Below are 19,385 nucleotides of genomic sequence, written 5' to 3'. Positions count from 1 at the left end.
CTGGAAGCAGCTACGGCTGCAAGCGATGGACTGACGCCCAGCTGCTCGCTGTAACCTGCGTGTTTATAAATAAATCCTGTTGAAAATCGCTGTGGTCTGTCTGAATATTGGGTCCTAGTTTCTGATGTCATTAGTGACTTTCACCAGAGCTGTTTCAGTGCTATGATGAGCTCTAAAGCCAGACTGAAACTCTTCAAAAAGTTCATTATGGTGGAAGGATTTTAGATCAGAAAGGAAGATTGGATATAGGTCTATAATTGACCAAGTCATCTGGGTCAAGAGGCGGTTTCTTAAGCAAAGTCTTCGGTCCTCCTAAGAACATTAAGAGCCATAAGCAAATCAAAGGCCCGTTCTCATTGGTTGCTCTAAGCTTTGTTTTGCATAGGTTTTTGGGTTTGGCCATTTGAATATCACACCTCAAGAACATCATCCCTCCGACTACAGAACGCTGAGGTTACAGAATTGATAAAGGCAATGCATTGAAATGTTTTTCAGAAATACTGTTTGAAATTTGATTTAAAACTGATTTAAAACTGATTTATGGTTGCCATGATCCAGCTGACTGAGAATGCACCGGTTGGTGAAAGGGTGTGAAAAGATCCATCTATAGTTTTCATTGTTGAAATAGTGAAAAACATCACATTTGTTCTAAAATCTGACAGATCTTATCAGATTTTAATGACCAAGATAATGTTTTACGACGTCCAAAGTGTGCTTACAGCTCGATCTAAAACATTAGTGAAAGAACAGCATCATTACAGCTGATATGTCAGGGAGAAAGTTGAGTAGAAGTTTAAAAGACATTTAGGTCATAAAACATTATCAGCAGCTTTGTACATTTCACAGAACACAGTTCAACCATCATCTCAACATCTATGTATGGCTATCTATGTTAACCGAGGCTGGGGAAGGAGAGCTTTAATAAAAGATGCAAAGTGACCCTTTCTGCAGAAGCAATCTAGATCCTCGGTTTAGGCTGAATAATAAGCTGTTAAAAATACAACTAACAGTTCAGCTGCTTAATGGTGTAAAAATACAGAAAAAGATGTGACTCTTTGTTCTATTCTAATTTTTAATCATCTGCCGTAAGCAGCTTCTGAGTTACCGAAATCTAACCCTGGACATCAGTCGCCCTGAATGCACCTACTGCTCTGAAAAACATGGTGGTGGCAGCATCATGCTGTGGCGAAGCTTTAATTCAGGGAGGTGGAAAGCTAGTCAGACCTGGAGGTTTTTTATGGTAATAGCTTAATGACTTTAATATTCTTTATTTGCAAAACTGAGAAGGGCACGCCTGCAAAAAAAAAAATAAAAAATCTGGACCATAAAAGGTTTAAAAGTTTGAATATGAGGAAGAAATTCCAGTCTGACCTGCTGGAAAAACAGAAGAGGCTCTTAAGGACTTAATGTTGCCTCAAGTTTTAAAGCTGTAAACACATTTAGATTTTGTAAAAAAGTTATTTAAACCTGAGTGATTTTAACACATCAATAGTTTAAAAAGATTTTATGTTTACCATCTGCTTCACAAAGGCAGAAATATCACAGGTGGCCTTTAAATGAACACAGAGGAACCTCTGTAGCACAAGGATTATTGTATTTATCTTAACGGGGGGGGGGGGGGGGGGGGGACCGGTGCTAAGAGACGGGGGGACTTGTAATGCACATTGTGTAACCTGTTGTGTAAGAAATGTGCTGCAGTCTGTGGGAAGCTAGCCCCCCCCCCCAGCATTGATCGCTGCTCCGTCCTTCTTAGTTTTATTAAACATTAGCCTATCATTATTATCTTGTTGTAATCTGTGCAAAGCTTTAGTTACTTCCTTCATAATTCTCTTTGCTTCATTGTAATCTGATTACATCATAAATAAGGCAGAAGAAGCTGCTGATTCACACATTACTGGAATGACCTACAATAACCTTTGACCTATTTAGATTCCCTGCATTAAACCAGCAGCACTTCCAGGCTCTGATTGTTTCTGCTCCTTAATATTCCCATAGGCTCAGCTGCAGCATCTCTGCCCCATGGTGCACAGGCAGCCAGAGCTGCTCTGCTCCCATTGGTCAGGAGGCCTCGAAAGATCCGCTCGAAGTTCATTAGGCAAGAAGAGCGTTGGAGGGGGGTGGGAGGGGAGCGGGGACTGGCAGCTTGTTAGGCTTTTATCAACGCCTTCATGCTTTTATAAGGCAGCTGGACAGATCCGGAGGGGAAGGCTCTGCTGATGTGACAGAAGGTGGAGAAGAGCCGTTAGGATCTGGATGCTGTAAGTTATATTTGTTTATAATTCACCATTTTCTGGGAAACAGACATGATCAGCAGGCGATTCTGGTCTGAGCTGCAGCAGAACAATTCAATGATCACTTATCCACAGCATATGCTGAAATAATCAACTAATAGATATGAAAGGACCAATGCCTGACTGGTTTATGTGTTTCTAAATGTTGATGCATGAGGACAGACTGGTCCTCTGAACAGGTGAATCCAGGCAGCAGCAGCAGGGAGGATGGGAGGAGGAGGACAGCAGACTGAGCCTGCAGAGCCAGGCAGCGGGAAGGCTGCAGGTGTTTACACCTGGGAGGAGGTGCAGAAGCACCGCAGCAGGAACGACCAGTGGCTGGTGGTTAACAGGAAGGTTTATAACATCAGCCAGTGGGCCAGAAGGCATCCAGGAGGCTCTCGGGTCATCGGCCACTATGCAGGAGAGGATGCTACGGTAAATACCTTCACTGCAGCACTGCTTGTGTTTAAAATCAGCTGCAGATGCATCATTTCACACAATCTGTTCTCCTTCCTGCATTCTACTGGAGGACACATTATGGGATCTATAACTATAGATGTGTTATCCAACAGATATCTGGAATCTATATGTTTTCATTATTCTGTTAGTAAAAGACTCTGAGGCATGAAGACTTTTTGATTTGATGCATTTTAGTTCTAACAACTGAAATTTCCACACCAACCTTTTATCATCGTCACGCATTTTCTCTTCTGAATCACTTTAAAAAACTGAAGTGGGAAAATATTAACACACAGAATCAGCCTTTGCTTTGGTCATTTTACTGCATATTTACCTTTCAGCTCTGCAAATGGTATTTCTGGCATTTTGTTGAGTATCTATAAAAAGTCCATCATAAAAATGTAATGTTCACAGTAATAAAGCTTGAATGCTTCTTTGATTTAATTGGGGAGATATTTGTTAATCTTTGAGATTGCTGAATGAAGCTGTGACCTTTGAACAGATTCACTACGTGTAACTGAGCATGATCTGTGATAAACACACTACTTAATGCTTCTAAATGCACGTATCTATGTTGCCGTATGTCGTCTTGACTTGTCTGAGTGTTTTAATCTGTTCATGTCTATGACGTTAGATTAAATTATACAAATAGAATTACTTATTCTTAGAAAAGTTCTAATTTGACATGGAAAAAAGTGGATTTTTCAGCAGGCAGATTATTGATGACCTTGTTTTATGTTGGGTTGATACTGGATGTATCTGGCTGAGGAAATCTGCATTTTTATCAACTTCATCTAATTTAATCACTTCTTTAACTTCATTACTAGCCATGAATTTAAAAATTTTCTTCTTTTTAAGTAATGATTTATGGTACAATTTTGCAATGTTCATTTATTTTAGTATCTTACTTTACTTTTCTTTAATGCCAGTTAAAGTGTTTTAGTCCATTGGAAATGTGGGATGGGAATTATTAAAAGTTATTTTAATAAAAGCCATTTTATTTGGCTTTTATTCCATTTTTTTTGGACCTTAGCTGCCTTTTTACGACTTACTGTGAAGGACAGAAAGACGCACCGAATGTTTGCATAAACCTTTACTGGAAGAGAAAACTGTTTTCAAATCTAAAAAGAAAAAGTTATTTCTTTTACTTTAAATGAATGGAGACAAAACTGGTTTTAGAAATAATATTTTGATAAATTCCTGATTTGTAAGTCAGGAGGCAACAATAACTTTATTTTTTCTTTTCCACTCTGAGATCCGTTGTTTTGTATAAAGGTTGTTTTTCCTCATCTTTCAGTTTAAGATGATTTTTCTGCAGAAAGAAAGGAATACATTTAAAGTGTTTGCTGGTAGATCTGCAGATTCTCTCAGCAAAGCTTTGATTTCCATAAAGTTGCAGCACGTGGCTCCCAGACCTCAGCCTACCTCAGGGATTGCTGCCTTCATCTTTTAAACAGCTTTCCTCTCTGCTGAAGAGCTTTAATCTTTAAATCTACATTTTTTTATTTTTGTTTTGCAGGAAGTTTTTGCGGCTTTTCATCCGGATCAAAAGTTTGTGCAGAAGTTTCTGAAGCCTCTGCTGATTGGAGAGTTGGTGGCGACGGAGCCAGACCAGGATGGGAACAAAAATGTATGACCTCATTTCCAACTTCCTCACATTTCTTTCAGCATCACTGCTGGTTTATTTTCACCCCTAATTTTCCTTTGATACGTTTGCATCGCATGATGACTGGACCACTGGATTCGTATCTTTAACTTACTTCTTGCTGTTGCATCATTCTGATGAGGCCATGATTATCTGCTTTTCCAGAGATAGAAAGTTTCCATGCATCACATGTGTTTAATGAATCTATTTAGCTTCTGTTCTTGGATTGAATCCACATGCCAGGTGTCCGTCGAACACATGATGGCTCTTCAGAGCAGGAGTCAGAAACCTTTATGCTTCTGTGTCGCTTAGCTCCATAACGTTAAAAATTGCATCATTTATGTGATAAAAAAAAAAATAATTTTTTTTGATGACCCAAATTAGTGATAGGTCCATTAACACTGATGTGTGGGTGCGTGCCTGGAGCCCAAAGAAACAAACACTGTAACGGGATCGTTTCCAGGAAGTCATGTGACTGATCAAGGAGCTGTTTCCAACTGATGACTCACTAAACTGGGTTTAAAACGTTTCTGTCAACATGATGCATCTGCTGGAAAAATGTCCAATTTTTTGTGGTTTATCATTAAAATGATCCAGAATTTTGGAGCCTAAAAGGAATAGGATCGCTTCAGCTGTTGCATTTTGATCTTAATTTTCTCGTTGTTTTATCCTTTTCCTCTCAGTTATCACTCAACTTATCTGAATTAATGTTAATTTCAAATTGAATCTTATTTACCATTTTTACTGCACTTATTGTTTTAAAAATATGATTTAAAATCCTAGTCAACAAGCATCCTCATTCACATTTTCCCCTAAATTTTCACTTTTATATGTTTACATTATTTATTTCCTGCATCAAAAAATATCAAAGATATTTAAAATTTAAACGAATGATATGAAATAATACAATATAACCTACAATAAGTTCAATAATATCATTGTTCCAGGTCATCAAATCAATTCAGTTTAGTCTGTCCAGTCAGCTGGCTGTAGTGTCTTCAAATGTCCAGCAGGGGTCAGTATGCTGTGAGACAGTTTTAATGAAGTATCAATGCAATTTGTCGAAACGCTTCAAGATGCCTCATTAACCGTCACTAACCCGAATGCAGAGGCGAGGAGGCTGAGGTCAGATCTTAAAGACTGAATGAAATTACTCTCAGGCAACTGAAGCAGGAATCCAAAAATCCAACATTAAAAAGTACAGAAAAAACCCCCCACCAGACATCAGGGAGGACATGCATGAGGAGCGAGGGGAGGACGAGGAAGCAGCCCTGAGGAACGGTTTATATGGCAGACTGAACAAAGACTGGACTAATGAGCTGATTGGGAGCAGGTGTGAACAGAGGAGTCTAGGAGGAGCTACGGAAAAATAAGACCAACACCAGAGGGCAGCAGAGGGCAATCAGGAAGAACCTAAGAACTCAAATATATCCAGAAAACACAACAACATAGGAATTAAACCAATAAAACTAGAAAACAAAGGAAAACATGGATCACAGTGAAACTGAAAACTCAAAGAAAACTTAACAGAACAAAGACTGTGACATTTTTTATTTTTATTTTTTCCTACACTGTCCTGTCCGGCGATGTGGCAATAAGGATAATTGTCTTAATGACAAAAAGATTTTACTTTCACAAGTGGAGCAGTACGGCTATCGCCATAGTGTCCCGCTTGATTTATGCATATAAATAGCTTTATTATAATCATGCAGGGAGTTTTACAGATTATATGGACACTGCAATGTAAGTAGAACAGGAAAGAAAAACAGGAAAAAGGATAAAAGATGAAAGAAAGAGGAGATAAAAGGGAGATAATAATAAAACATCTTCAGTCTGCTTCATCACCTGCAAAGAGATGGAAAAACAACAATCAGAGAGTTTAGCTTTTACTGAGCTCCATATAGTTAAAGATTGCATAATTTAAATTATTTTAAAAAACAATGTTGTATTTCTTCTCTGCTCAAAGGCGGAAATCATCCAGGATTTTGAAAAGCTGCGCGAACGGGCAGAGAAAAGAGGACTTTTTCAGGCTCAGCCTTTATTCTTCTGCCTTCATCTGGGACACATCGTGCTGCTGGAGGCGCTCACCTGGTTCCTGCTCTGCTACTGGGGAACAGGCTGGATAATGACCATACTGGCCTCAGTCTTCCTCGCAACTGCTCAGGTCTTTTTCACACTAAATGTTCTCCTTGTTATTGAACTTTCTGGAGGTCACATTGAACCTTCTGCGTTTCTCTTCTAGTCGCAGGCTGGATGGCTGCAGCATGACTTTGGACACCTTTCTGTCTTCAAGAAGTCCAAATGGAATCACCTGGTCCATAAGTTTGTCATTGGACATTTGAAGGTAACATGACAGAAATCTGTTGTGTTTCTCTGGTTCTGTGTCACCTTTCCTGTCTGTTGTTCCTTCAGGGAGCTTCGGCCAACTGGTGGAACCATCGACATTTCCAACATCACGCCAAGCCCAACATTTTCAGGAAGGATCCTGACATCAACATGATGGACATCTTTGTACTTGGGAACACTCAGCCAGTGGAGGCAAGCGGCTGGATGAAGGAATGCATTTCTAAATGCTTTTCAGCTCATTGACCTCCCCGCTTCTCTTTGTTACAGTACGGCATTAAAAAGATCAAACACTACCCCTACAACTACCAACACCAGTACTTCTTCCTCGGTAGTTTTGCTTTAAGACATTTAAAGATCATTTTAGAAAAAACAGAAAACTGCTCCAGAACTAACTGCTATGTGTGTTTCAGTGGCGCCACCGCTGCTCATTCCGGTTTTCTACAACTACAACATAATGAAGACCATGATTACTCGACGTGATTGGGTGGTAAGAAGCCCGCCTCCCAGCCGCACCAATCAGTTTATATACTTTCTGAGTGGAAATTTACATTTTTTAATTTCTGTTTATCTGTGGAAGGATCTAGCCTGGGCTTCTACCTACTACATCCGTTACTTCTACTGCTATGTGCCGCTGTACGGCGTGTTTGGCTCATTGGCACTCATGACGTTTGTAAGGTAAACGCACTGTGAACTCTGACATGTCATAGTAGACTAGATGAAAAAAAATGTTAGGACAGATGGTAAAAGTTTAACAGGTTTATTGGAGGTTAGCAAACACTGATGGAGATTGAAACTCTGTGGGGAAATAATGCTGGAACTCAGCGGACTGGTGAACCAGAACCGGAAGGGGAGATCACAGTGATCAGTTCAGGGACAGTGGGAAAATAGACTGAGGCTTGAATATTGCTGGAGAGTCACTCACTTTTGGGGGGCTCTTGGGTTATCCTTGGATCCAGTTTGTGGGGGTTTAATCCAGAGAAGAGGGAACTCGTTGGAGAGCGGAGAGGCAGACATACGTTGGACCCAGAGGAGTAAAGGAGCGAACTCTCACTTGGTTTTCTAGAAGTGGACTGGAACGGATCATGTGGAGGTTTCCCCCTTGCTCAGTGAGACTCAGTAAATCCTTCCAGGGGTAGAAGGTCCAGGCTTATCCAGTAACACATGAACTCTTCCTGCCAAAGAACAAAGACAAAAAACAAGTTCAGACTCAGAGAGTCAAGGCTAAGGTTAGACTCTGCTAATCAAACGCTCTGGCATCGAGGTGCTGACAGCCCGCTGCTCAAGTACTCCTCTGGTAGTGACCCAACGAGCCGCAGGTGTGCAGGGAGGCCCAATGAGGACAGGGCACCTGTCAGACAGCAGCTGTGGTGGGGAGAGGAAATCACAAAAAACAACCCACGCAAACTGGAATCCTAACAAGATCTATAAAATCAGACTAGAGTGACAGACTTTTCTGGGTATTTATAGAGATGAAACATTTTACTGGAAAACACAAAAAGAATCCAACATTACAGAATATAATTTAAAGCATTTTGAGAAGAGAGGCAGATAAATGTAAAAAGAATTTAAAGAACCATTAAAAAAGATATTTTTTTGGAATTGGAATTTGTTAGATGAGGAATATAAAAAAACAAAACAAAAGGCTTTTTAAAAAAAGGTAGAAAACTTTTTTCCGCTTTTTTTTTTGCTTTTCTTAGAAATGCATATTTTAAAATTGTGTGTGAGTATTATAAGCATCTGTTTAGTTTAATCTATACCCAATCAGTTCATCACATGATTAAATATCCTGTATGTATTTTGCTGTGTAATACGCAGATCCAATAAAGAGCTACTGCTACTAGAACAAACACAAGCAAAAAACTTTACATATTCATTTTCATCATATGCACATCATTTATGTTGGAACTGTGCTCAGGGACAAAGACTAAAAGGGGAAAGGAGCAATAAAAAGACAGATACCTTCATTTCTGCTTTATATAATGATTTTAAAGAGATTAGGATCGGGGGGTGGGGGGGTGGGTGGGGGGGGGGGGGGTCACCATTAGGCAATACTAGGCAGCTCCTGGGGCCCCAAGTTCCTGGGGGCCCCATAAAACTCTGTTTCCATGTATGGTTAATACAACTATTCCTTATTTCTGCACATTAATTATGTTTTTGATAAAAACCCTTTGGCTAAAATGCCATCAGAATGCTGATATTATCAGGTGTGTGAGCAGCGAACTCTGCTCTCCAGAGCGAGTAGATTGGTAACCCCGCCTCCTGCTCTCCTCTATCTTGTCTGCTGTCATGATTCATGCAGCTATTATTTCATCCAAATGACAAATGGAGAACAGATAAGCAGATCATGGCTTGTCTACAGTGAAAAGAAGGACTGGGTTATTTACTTTGGCCTTTTTGGAAACACAGGAAGGAGCAATCAGCTAAGTGAGCTTAGTGCTTGGAAAAAATCTTTCATTCCTTTAGAGACAGCATGAAAAGTCAGCTGAGTACAAAACATAGAGAGGAAAGCAAGAAGAAAAGGGACAAGAAGAGAGGGACACAACCTAGAACAGATAATGGATGTCTATTCTATTAACATTTCTACATCTGGAGAATGGGGCTGTTCTATGTGTTGTCTTCTCCATGCAGAGGGCCCCATGCCTGTCTTTGCCTAGGGCCCCACATTTCCTTCATCCTCCCCTGGTTAGGATTCTCACTGATGCTGTTTCAACCCACAGGTTCTTAGAAAGCCACTGGTTTGTGTGGGTGACTCAGATGAGCCACCTGCCAAAGGAGATCGATCACGAGCGACGCCAAGACTGGCTGACCATGCAGGTATACCATCCATGTTAAATATATGTGCTTATTTATCTCAACCAACAGATGATCAGTTTTAGTTCTATAGCACATTAGTAGACAACTAAAAGCATTTTAAATTGTAAAAACATAAGAAAAATCCAGAAAAAAGTCAATTTTAGTGACATATGGAAGGAAAGTAAATAAAAGGGTTATTCCAGGCTGAAATTAATGATGTTTTAGATCATTCGTTTAAATTAGACCACAGTCAAATCTCCCGACAACAACTTTAACCTTAATTTAAAGCAGCTGAGGGTTTTAGCCTCACTGAGGGAGGTTATTCCAGATTATTCCAGACTGTTTAACGCAGAGACCTGATAGATCTGCATGAGTCAATCACTGACAGCAGGTCTGTGATGGAGGGTGGTGCGAAGCCGTGCAGCGATTTACAGACTAACAGAAGGATTTCAGTAATGGAGTGATGTGCTTTTCTTTTTGATTTTAGTGAGAATGCAGGCAGCATCATTCTGCATCAACTGCAGACGGCTGATTTTTAGGCTGACCTAAAGACACAGTGATCAATTCTGCTAAATTTACATTTTATGTAAGGTTCTGCTGGGACATTAGTTATAAGTCATATAAGGAACAAACATTTTAATTAATTAGTAGAAAATTAAATCAATAGAAATGTTGCTTTGAAAGATAGAATAAGAACGATTGGTAAAAATATTTATTAATTAAAAAGGATTTTACTGACAAAGAAGTGAATTTTAAAACGTTGGTTTTATTGTTCACTGATATTAATGCTGTGCTTTATATAAACCTTTTTGTCCTTGTTTTAGTGAAGTTTAAAGGTGTTTTTGTGGGTCAGCCTGCGGTTCATCCTTATCTCAGCTGCTTCTTATCAGTTGTGTGCTGATTCTCCTGCTGCCTCCTGCTAACCCACACAGAGCTGCTGTCTGATTCACAGAAATAAAATAGCTGGAAGTTAGCCGCTGTTCTCCAGGCTGACAAAGACAAACAGACTTTTTTATTAAGCTTCAATTCCTGGAAAAAGTCGACGGTTTCTGGGAATGCTGCCGAAAAAATGACAAACAATAAAGTTTGTTTAAGTTCAAACATTTTGCATCTCAGGCTTCCTTCTGAGATAATTGGATTGTTTTTATAATTGGATAATTTTTATGTAGTAACTCTAATTAGTTTTTAACTGTTATAACAGGTTTACTGTATTTGCTGCCCTGTAATTGGAGTAAATACCTCCCAGTGCGGTACGACCTGTGCCATAGTTCCCATCCACATCCGCAGAGTAAAGGATACAGAAGTGAACAAAGTATTTTACATTTCAATTTATTTTCTTCTGATTTGATTTCTGTTGCATTTAAAAATGTTTTTTATTCCTTCAGCTGTTTCATTTCTGCACAGAATAGATGCAGCTTTTTTATGTAGGTCTCAGATGTTTGATTGGAAACAAACAGTCACTGGAAAAAATAAAAATGTTGATAAGTCTTTTTTTCTTAAAATAAGTGCATTTGTTCTTGGATTGAAGAGATAAAAGAGACACTTTTCTGATGGAACAAGACAATTTACATTTAAAATAAGAAAACACAATTGCATTGTCTTATTTAAAGTGCATATTATCTAATTATCTTATTTTAAGAGTAAAAATACTCATTCCATTGGCAAACTACCTCATTTACCTACTCAAATTAAGGGTAAATACACTTTTACTTATTTCTAGAAATTTTTCCAGAGTGAGAAACAAACCAAAAGAGTGTTTTACAAAATGACAGCAAAATGCCAAACCTGAGCAGAGAGCAGGAATCAGAGAAGCTCACCTGGTTCCAGCTCTGCTATGGCAGCTTCTCTACGTGGAAAAGGTTAAACATGGAGGCAGCGACATTCTGCTTTAGCAGGGACAAGCTAGCTGCGCACCATACTCTAATATGCAATAGAAATAAAATAAGGCAGAAAAATGCCAACCTCTTTTATTGCTGCGATACTTTAATAAAATCACAATAAAATCCTTTGAAATGTTTGCAGTGGGTCACAATATGAAAATATGTGAAAATATTCAATCATGTTGATGCAATCACTACTTCTTTTCCTCTGTTTCAGTTACAAGCTACATGTAACATTGAGCAGTCCTTCTTCAACGACTGGTTCAGCGGACACCTCAACTTTCAAATCGAGCACCAGTGAGTCTAATAACTTCACTCTGGGGCTGCAGACGTCATTTTCTCAGATATTTGGGACGAATTGGCAGATGGCCGCTCACACTGAGCCTGGTTCTAATGGAGTTTTCTTCCTGTTCAAAGGGAGTTTTTCCTCTCCACTGTCACTACAAGCATGCTTAGTGTGAGGGATTGCTGAAGAGTCAATGAGTCGATGCAATCAGCTGGTTTTCCTTAGATAGAAAACTTTGAATCAATCTGACTGGATGATCTGGTGAACTGGAAAGTGACCTGAGATGACATGATGTGAATTGGAGCTATAGAAATAAACTGAATAGAATTGAATCAAAGGTTTTTTTATTTTGTGGAAGAAACATTTTGCCATTCAGAGAGATTAAGTCTTCTAGTCATTCAATAAATGTGACTCTTTCAAAGAGCTCATGTCTTATTTTCAGATTAGCTGTAAATCTGCTCCGTATTCATTCTGCTTCTCTTTCTCTAGTCTGTTTCCCAGAATGCCGCGCCACAACTACCAGCTGGTCGGCCCGCAGGTCCGCCAGCTGTGTGAAAAACACGGGATTCCTTATGAGACCAAAACCCTTTGGCAAGGCATGGCCGATGTGGTCAGGTAGTGACACGATAATCATGGCTGCTTGCAGTCATAAACAGGATAATCATCAACGGTTCGTCTTTATTTATAATGTTCTTCTGTGATTTTTCAGGTCGCTGAAAACGTCAGGGGAACTATGGCTTGATGCTTATCTTCATAAATGATGAGCTGGAAATGTTGCTTCTGTCATCTAGTGTGAAAATCTAATTGATGATCCTGGAAGAATGTTTTTCAGACTTTATGATAAAATAAAACCTTAATCTTTAGTGAGCACTGGATCTTTGAACTCCTTTACATCACTACCAATGTTTTAGGTAAAACTCTGATTTTTGACTGACTCATTAAAGATGTTTACAATAAGAGATGAATCTTTCTTTATTTCCCAGATTGGAAAAGAAAATGAAACTTTAACAGAAGAATATCAAACCTGGACTTTGCAGATAAAAGTATTAAAGTAGGACGACCTGCAATGAAAGATACCACTATTTTAAAGTTATTAATTGAAGTTATTAACTCCAGTTACATACAGTAACTAAACATACATCTAAATTCCTTTATGTGAAACAAATGATAGACAATTATTCCAACTCCTGATCAAATATTAGATCAGTTGTTGGTTATGATGTAATTAAGGTCATAAGTGCAAAAATATGGAAATCTGTAAATTTTAGAATGATTTCCAAATATTGTCGACATTAGAGGTGAAGTTAGGTTATCTATCTGCACAGGTGTCATTTATAATGATCATTACCTTAAAGCCGTAGGGAAGTCATATTTAAAAGTCAAATTCTGGCTTTAACATCTATATAAATGTTCTCTTTATCAGACCATATTGTCCCAAACTTTAGAAAATTTCTATTTAAAAAAAAATCCTATCTTAAAATCTGTTTTCTCCGTCATCTTCTGCAGGCCAGTTAGTTCTACGTCAGCCTGAACACCTAAATTCGGCCAATCATATATCAACGGTCATCTGTCAATCAAATGTTTTCGGTCATAGCATCTTGATTCATGTGTCGCAGCTAATATACGCAACGGTTGAAACCAGAATCCTTTCCTTTCCCATTGAGTTGCGTCCCAGTGTTCACGGGGATGGACGTCTGTGTCTTCGGCAGGCGTAGAGCTAACAGAACTGGCAGCGTTGCGAGGCAAGGGCTCAAACATGGACGGCTGGAAGCCTTCTACACCAAACCAAGCTTCTGCCGCCCTGGCGTCCTCTTCCACAACATCTTCGTCCCCGCTTTCCTCCTCTAAATAAAAAATGGATGACGGAGGAGACTCATCCACGACCTCCGACACTAAACTCTCCTCCTCTTGCATGTTTCCTCTGTCCATAGCGTTCCTTGACAGCGTCGTTTCTAAGTCACCAATTTAGTGCTACTTGGTCCCAATGGAATTTCCCATTGGGAACCTGCTAGCACTAAGTTGCTAATCCGCTTCCCTACGACTTTAATGAGACGGAAGCTTTTGCTTCTTGGATTCCTCATTTTGATCGTCATCGTTTATCAATCAATTTATCTCTATTATAAACTACAATTTGCATTGTAATCAAGATTTCAGTTTCTGTACAGTTTTATATAAACATATATTTACAAAAAGGCAAACAAAGGGAATGTAGTGGAGCTTTGAACCTGCAGAGCATGGCGTGCATCGTGGTCCGCTGACTCCAGCAAAGTGCTTTTCACTTGGAAAAATAAGAAAAGGTCATTTGTTTTCAAACCTTCAAACCAACAACTAAAGTTTTTTTCCTGCCAAATGCTGGTGGACATTCTCAGTCATTAAAGTTATAGTCATTCCTAAAGTAAAAAAAAAGCAATCCCTCTAACGACCCCCTTTCAGAGACATAGACAGGTATGGGGCAATGCAGGCTAACAAAGAAGCCAAACGACCCCATTCCAAAGGGGGGGACCCGTTCATCCGTTTCTATCTGCATGTTTTCTAAACTAAAACCAGGCTTTGTTGGGCTGCTGGATAAAACCTGGAACTAAACGCTATTTTTGACATTTTGATTTCAAAAATCTTCCTGGATGGAAGAGAAACGTCTTCAGACTTGGAAACAAAGTCCAGAGGATTGATTTTTTTTTTTATCCTTTTGGAATTTCCTGCCAAATATATAACTTCATTCAAACTGTTCTTCTAGTAAAAAAATTTACTAATTCTCTCAAATAAAGTTTTATCAAGGAAGTGGAATGAACTGTTCACAAAAATAAAAAATGCAAAATATTAATATTTAATTTCTTTAATTATGTAAGTGAAAATATATACAACACCAAAAATTGTAATCTTCATTTCATTTTTTTTATATCCAAAAACCAATTTAACATTTCTACTTCTTACCTTATTGCCAATTGGTGCCATTTAAACAGTGAAATGCTAGGCTAACAACATTCAGTGCTGCACATATTTATTAGCACTCCTGGTTATTATGTGCGAAAAGCTTTTACTGCTGCAGCATCATTTTATACAGAAAACTAATTTATATTTGATGAAAAAACACAATTTAAACATTAATAGTTTCATCTTCTTTGTTACAAAATTAATGTACTAAAATTAGTAAGACTCCCAACAATATCTTTAAAGTCAAAAGGCTTCTTTATCCAATTGGAACTTTTTCTGGTTGATTAGAGAGTTAAGGGGAATTCTGGCTAAAATAAAGCAAATGACTGACAGGCAGCGTATAAACAGACTATGAGAGAGAAATGAACCTACTGACATAAACAGACTCTATAGGCGACAGTGGAAGCAGTCCTTGGACGGGACGTCCTGTCCACGGCTGCTCAGGCCCATTTCTCAACCTTTCTTTGTCGTCTATAAACCTGTGATCAGTACCTGAGGTCTTCCTGTTGAGCTGGTGCATAAATATGCCGTCAACCAAAAGCCCAATTTCACTGTTAAAGACGACAGATGGGAATCCATGATGTTCATAAAACAGCAACAATAAAAAAACCTTCAAAAGCTTAACGTCCTGAAGAGGCATCTGGTCCTACAATCCATCCTCCTATCCGGGGTCGGGTCGGGGGGGTAGCAGCTTCAGTAGGGAGGCCCAGACCTCCCTCTTTCCAGCCACTTGGTCCAGCTCCTCTGGGGGAACCCCAAGGCGCCCCCAGGCCAGCAGAGAAACATAGTCCCTCCAGCGTGTCCTGCGTCTCCCCCTGGTCCTCCTCCCAGTGGGACGTGCCTGGAACCCCTCACCAGGGAGGCGTCCTGGAGGCATCCTAACCAGATGCCCGAGCCTCCTCAACTGGCTCCTCTCCATGTGGAGGAGCAGCGGCTCTACTCTGAGTCCTCCCCGGATGACTGAGCTCCTCCCCCTATCTCTAAGGGAGAGCCCAGACACACTATGGAGAAAACTAATTTCAGCCGCTTGGATCCAGGATCTCGTTCTTTCGGTCATGACCCAGAGCTCCTGACCATAGATGAGGGGAGGAACGTAGATCGAGCGGAAAACACAGATCTTTGCCTTCTGGTTCAGCTCTATGTTCACCACACCAGACCGGTGCATCGCCCGCTTCACAGCAGACGCCGCACCAATCCGCCTATCGATCTCCCGCTCCATCTTCCCTTCATATGTGAACAAGACCCTAAGATCCTTAAACTCCTCCACTAGGGGCAGCACATCCTCTCCAACCCGGAGAAAGCACTCTACCCTTCTACGGCTCCAGACCATGGTCTCTAATCTTCATCCCGGCCGCTTCACACTCAGCAAACTGGACATGCAACAATTATTGAAACAAAGACCTTTAGAACTTCAGAAAACTCCTAAAACTGAAAAATAAAAACATTTTCCAACATAATGTGCATAAATACACGACTTTGTTGTTGCACAGACAATGAAGGGAAAGTTTTCTGTTAGAATATGCCAGAGCAATAAAAGGTGAGTTTATGTTATGTGTGGCCTGCTGCTATTAAAGGAAAAGGCCTCCTGCATGCAAAATATCAACAACATCAAGAAAAGCCTTTTTCCTAACATGAACTTGTTGTTTTCAACAATTCAGGTCAAACTTCTGCCTCACAGAACAAAAAAGTTCATTTATTTTCCATTTTTTTCTGTTAGCATCAACATGAAGATAATTGGCTTCAAACAGGAAGTATGTCAGATATCCTGGCACTGATTTCAAAAAGCAAAAACAGATCAGATGTTTCTACAAACACATTCTGTAAACGAGCGCATTGGAAGAAAGACGTCCTGCTTAGAGACGCGTTCCAACATGTCATGCAGGCTCCAAACTGTACATCAAGCTCCTCTCGTCAGCAGGACAGCTCTTCAATCGAAAAGGATGCGACATCATTTGGAAACATTTCAATAACAAACATTTTACATTTTACAAAATAAATATGAAATCAAACATGTTTAATCTTTTTGGTTTTAACTGAGGATCATCAGAAAAAGTTCGTTGATTATTAAGCTGCTGCACTTTGAAAGCTGCAAAGGAGGAAAGAAGGTAGACGAGGAGCAGAAGGATGCGCTGCTCCTCATGTTCAGTCCATGCTGCTCGTGGAGTCGGTCTTCTCCTGCCTCCGCCTCATGATTTCCAGCAGCTCAGAGTCACCCTGAGATCTCTGCAGAGAAACAACAGGATTCATCTTTCCGTTCTCTGGACCAGTTCCCGAACACAAGGACAATAAGACCTAGTTTTACTATAAAACCGCAGTTCTATTCAGTTTATTTCTATAGCTCCAATTCACATCATGTCATCTCAGGTCACTTTATAGATCCAGATCAACCAGATCATCCAGTCAGATTGGTTCAAAGTTTTCTATCTAAGGAAAACCAGCTGATTGCATCGACTCATTGACTCTTCAGCAATCCCTCACACTAAGCATGCTTGGAGCGACAGTGGAGAGGAAAAACTCCCTTTGAACAGGAAGAAACCTCCAGCAGAACCAGGCTCAGTGTGAGCGGCCATCTGCTGAGGCCCACTGGGGTTCAAGGAGACAGAAGCAGACATAGAAAAAGAAGCATAGATACAAAAGGCAACCAGCTCCACAGGCGGCCCCGTCCAGGAAACACACAGCCAGGCAGGTGACATGACATTTTGATCGGAAAACTTTTTTAGATGCTTCTTTCTTGCATCTCATCTTTGATCTTGATACTAACATGCCACCCTAATAGCAAACAGCCATTCTATGTAGAGATTCTATGTTTTTTAGCTAACATTCAAAGTTATAATGATTGGAATGATTTTATTTAACTGAACATTTCAATAACTCTGCATTTAATAAACATGACTGATCTAGCACTGATCTTTTCTTTTTACTCTCTTCACTGCCTCCAAAAATGCCATCCATATCATCAGGCATTATGTTTAACTTTATATGCATTTTATCATTTTGTTTACTTTAAATCTGACTGAGCTGAACCTAAAATGCACAAAGAAGAGTGATGTTATAATAAAGACAAGCTTTTGCTGAATTGCTGTTGCAGCAACTCACCTGGAGGTGGCAGCAGAGGGCAAATTTTGAGTTTAGGAGCATGTCTGCAGTTGAAGCTAATTAAACATGTTTAGAAGTTTTTTTTTTTACCCATCCTGAGAACTTCTAATTAAAACAAGGATCATTCTAGGTACTATATCTGGAGGCTTACTGTTTGCCTCTCTACAGTCCAATAATATGCAGGCAATGGCGGAGTCACAGAAACAGGAGTAATTAAATAAGAAAAGTTATAAAAACACAAATACTAAAACCAGTGAGGGGTGTGATATACACAAAAATCAAGTTTGTAGTCGTTCTAGTTTTAAAGTCCTAGTTTAGACACTTTGAATCAACAAAGGAATGTGACTAATAGCAGAGGGCTTCAGGTTGGCTGGATGGCTGGTCCAACACAGAGACTGAGGGAGCGAATAGATGAAAGCCCTAAATATACAAACAGCGTAAAGAAGGAGCAGTTTGTGGGATTTGAACCTGAGAGGCTTTTTGCTGAAATGCAACTGTCTACTTTTAAGGCTAGGCTTAAAACTTTCCTTTTTGATAAAGCTTCTAGTTAGAGTGGCTCAGCTTATCCTGAGCTATCTCTATAGTTCTGCTGCTATAGGCTTAGACTGCTGGAGGACATAGGGACCCCTTTTTCATCATTCTGCTTCATTCTATCTCTATAGTTCTGCTGCTATAGGCTTAGACTGCTGGAGGACATAGGGACCCCTTTTTCATCATTCTGCTTCATTCTATCTCTATTCTCCCACTCTGCAGAATCTGTTAGTTCAATCTCTAACGTTCTGCTCTCTCTGCTTTTTCTCATAGTAGCTTCATCTGGTCTGTTCCTGTTTGGCTGTGACTCCATCCTGGAGAGAAATATCAGCTGTGCTGCTGCCATCAACACCTTTGTTTCTAGATGCTGGAGCTTGGCCTGTTTTCCAGTGTAGTCCTGTTTCTCTGACTGTGACTAACTGGATGTGCTCTCTTCATCCTCTGACATGGGAGCTGGCTCGGAGCTCGTCTGCCTGGCTGTGTGTTTCCTGGACGGGGCCGCCTGTGGAGCTGGTTGACAGTTGCCTTTTGTATCTATGCTTCTTTTTCTATGTCTGCTTCTGTCTCCTTGAACCCCAGTGGGCCTCAGCAGATGGCCGCTCACACTGAGCCTGGTTCTGCTGGAGGTTTCTTCCTGTTCAAAGGGAGTTTTTCCTCTCCACTGTCGCTCCAAGCATGCTTAGTGTGAGGGATTGCTGAAGAGTCAATGAGTCGATGCAATCAGCTGGTTTTCCTTAGATAGAAAACTTTGAATCAATCTGACTGGATGATCTGGTTGATCTGGATCTATAAAGTGACCTGAGATGACATGATGTGATTTAGAGCTATAGAAATAAAGTGAATAGAAAACAAAGAACACATAAAAACTGTCCTGTAAAAAAGAAAAATCGAGAAAAAAGAATAATTTGCTTCAGTCTGAGGTTTCTTCATCTTCAGCTTAAATTTAGACTCTGATTTTCCTCAACTTCTCCTTCTAAAGGAACTTTGCCTGAAGGATCCCATGAACATGACAAAAACATTCCTAACATTATTTTTAATGTTTAGATTGTTTTTGGTTTTTGTTTTTTGATAAAGCAATGTGAAAAAAAGAAAAATAAGATAGAAACTGATATTTTGTTTCCAAGTGTGAATCTAATTGTATTAAA

General features: G+C 39.7%; 2 protein-coding genes across 5 annotated transcripts in view; one reads left to right on the top strand and one right to left on the bottom strand.

The window, feature by feature from the left end:
- Positions 1-2,113: 2,113 nt before the first annotated feature.
- LOC119787428 (acyl-CoA Delta-4 desaturase-like) lies at positions 2,114-12,641 on the top strand. Its single transcript, XM_038291294.1, has 13 exons — positions 2,114-2,258; positions 2,454-2,708; positions 4,252-4,362; positions 6,344-6,541; positions 6,620-6,721; positions 6,790-6,915; positions 6,991-7,051; positions 7,134-7,210; positions 7,301-7,398; positions 9,441-9,537; positions 11,614-11,693; positions 12,172-12,297; positions 12,392-12,641. Exons 2-13 carry the CDS (start codon positions 2,499-2,501, stop codon positions 12,441-12,443), a joined length of 1,338 nt encoding a protein of 445 aa, XP_038147222.1. The 5' UTR covers positions 2,114-2,258; positions 2,454-2,498; the 3' UTR covers positions 12,444-12,641.
- Positions 12,642-16,278: 3,637 nt separating this feature from the next.
- Positions 16,279-19,385, bottom strand: part of eps8l2 (EPS8 like 2) — a 40,867-nt gene continuing 37,760 nt past the window's right edge. For all 4 annotated transcript variants that reach the window (XM_038291312.1, XM_038291313.1, XM_038291314.1 and 1 more), the window contains one exon: positions 16,279-16,836. In XM_038291312.1, the coding sequence (XP_038147240.1) occupies positions 16,756-16,836 (81 nt within the window). In that variant the 3' untranslated portion in view covers positions 16,279-16,755. The remainder of the gene's footprint in view (positions 16,837-19,385) is intronic.

The sequence above is a fragment of the Cyprinodon tularosa genome, unplaced genomic scaffold, assembly GCF_016077235.1.
Source record: "Cyprinodon tularosa strain WSP-4 unplaced genomic scaffold, ASM1607723v1 ctg298, whole genome shotgun sequence".
In the NCBI taxonomy this organism is placed as follows: Eukaryota; Metazoa; Chordata; class Actinopteri; order Cyprinodontiformes; family Cyprinodontidae; genus Cyprinodon; species Cyprinodon tularosa.
The sequence above is the reverse complement of the archived record's forward strand: the minus strand, read 5'-3'. Positions and strand labels throughout refer to the sequence as shown.